At 43.6% G+C, this 1,686-nt stretch overlaps 1 protein-coding gene across 1 annotated transcript in view; it reads right to left on the bottom strand.

Annotated features, from left to right (window-relative positions):
* Nucleotides 1-905, bottom strand: part of LOC106942941 (TGF-beta receptor type-1-like) — an 8,981-nt gene extending 8,076 nt beyond the window's left edge. The window contains exons 1-2 of the mRNA XM_015026295.1: nucleotides 722-905; nucleotides 475-605 (exon numbers count right to left, since the gene is read on the bottom strand). Of these exons, the coding sequence (XP_014881781.1) occupies nucleotides 475-605; nucleotides 722-863 (273 nt within the window). The 5' untranslated portion in view covers nucleotides 864-905. The remainder of the gene's footprint in view (nucleotides 1-474; nucleotides 606-721) is intronic.
* Nucleotides 906-1,686: the final 781 nt, after the last annotated feature.

Here is a 1,686-nt window from a genome sequence, read left to right as displayed (position 1 = left end):
GCTTCCTCCAGTCCTCATTAACACACTCTCCATCCATCAGCCACCTTAGAGCCAACAGGCATAACACCCACACGTCTTCACACTTCTACTGCCGGAGATAGATGAACTGTGGAGCTCTTCTCATCACAGTTGCACATTTTCAGCCATTAATTGAATATAGCTGTTGGATATAAGGGAGCAAAGAAGAAAGGAGAGAAATGTAACCGCTGACTAAATGACTAAATTCTGTTGCAGTTCAGGATTTAAAATAATAATGCGTTGGATTACTCGTTACTGAAAAAAGTGATCCGATTGACATCACTGGTCACAACACACTTCAAATGAACACAACAGAAACCTGAAAGTCATGTGACAGTTAATCATGGCAGTGTGGTGGTACAAGGCTGTGTTCCAGCAGAAGTCCAGCCCATCTCTGATGTAGGTTCTGGTTCTGTTCAGAAAGCAGTGATTCAGACTCGGCCCTCTCCAGCCTACCTCACAGCTCTGCCAGCGGTTGGGAATATTTGGTCGAAGTTTCTGCTCGCAGACCACCTTTTTCATTTCCTCCACTGATGGATCTGACTGGACCAGGTCATAGTAGGGTAGCTGGTAGTCCTCATGAATGCCTGACAGAAAAAGCATGGAGTCAAAATAATTAGTAATATTCATTCCTGTATCCAAATCTTTCTAAACTTTGAGTGTTTGGGTCCGCTGTAACCAGAATTTTTGGTGCAGTCCTCACCTCCCACAGAGCAGCGGCTGGCAATCTCCCAGAATACCAGGCCCATGGCGTAGATATCGGCCCGTTTGAACGACTCAAAGTGCTTCATGTTGATGGAGTCATCCAGCACCTCTGGAGCCATGTACCTGACAGGGAGCAACATGGACCGTTACCCAACACATTCCTCAGCAAGGAATCAGGATGCATTTAATACACAAACACCAGTGACTGGTGTCAGTACTTCATTCATCCATAACGCTGCAACCCATAAAGCCAAATATCTGACATACTAAATTAGCTAGTAAATATCAGCTGGGGTGTGCCATCTTGTCTCGTTTACGGTGACACCCGTTGATTTTTTTTGACTCTGGTGAAAAAATGAATATTGTAATATCAAATGACCTCATTGACCTGTGCAGAATGAGGCGTTATACAGTAACACTTCCCAGTTGATTGCCAACCACCATTAAAACCGAGAAGAAGCTGGTCAGCTGGTCCACAGGTGGTCGACTCTAATCTTTATCCAGTTAGTAGTCTGGATTTTGTTCCGTCTCCAATCACTTCATCCTCATTTATCAGAAACAGACATGTGTCACAAAATATAACATCTGTTTCAGCCTGTGTACATTCTGACTGGATAAAGATTCTAGCAGGGAATGCATTTTATCCAGATTGGTCTAGAACTGAATAAATGTCATCTCTTGCAGCAGAAACCATGTCCATGAAGCACCCGCTAAAGCTCCTGGTTGCTTTAATGTACAGTAACTATTGGTTACAAACACACTCCATACTTGTAGTAAACGTCTTTCATTCTCAGCCTAAGAAAGGTAACCATTTCAAGACAACAAATGCCTGCGTTTGGAAAGCATTTGCTGTGAAGCAAATACTCCAGCACAGAGAACACTAGTCATCAGATCTGCTCTAATTCTTACAGAGCCATGTTTGCACATCACCAAGCGAAGCCAGCAGAAAAGAAGCTAGAGAGC

The sequence above is a fragment of the Poecilia latipinna genome, unplaced genomic scaffold (genome assembly GCF_001443285.1).
Source record: "Poecilia latipinna isolate Pla-1442-1.1 unplaced genomic scaffold, P_latipinna-1.0 Scaffold4705, whole genome shotgun sequence".
In the NCBI taxonomy this organism is placed as follows: Eukaryota; Metazoa; Chordata; class Actinopteri; order Cyprinodontiformes; family Poeciliidae; genus Poecilia; species Poecilia latipinna.
This window is presented reverse-complemented; position numbering and strand designations above follow the sequence as displayed.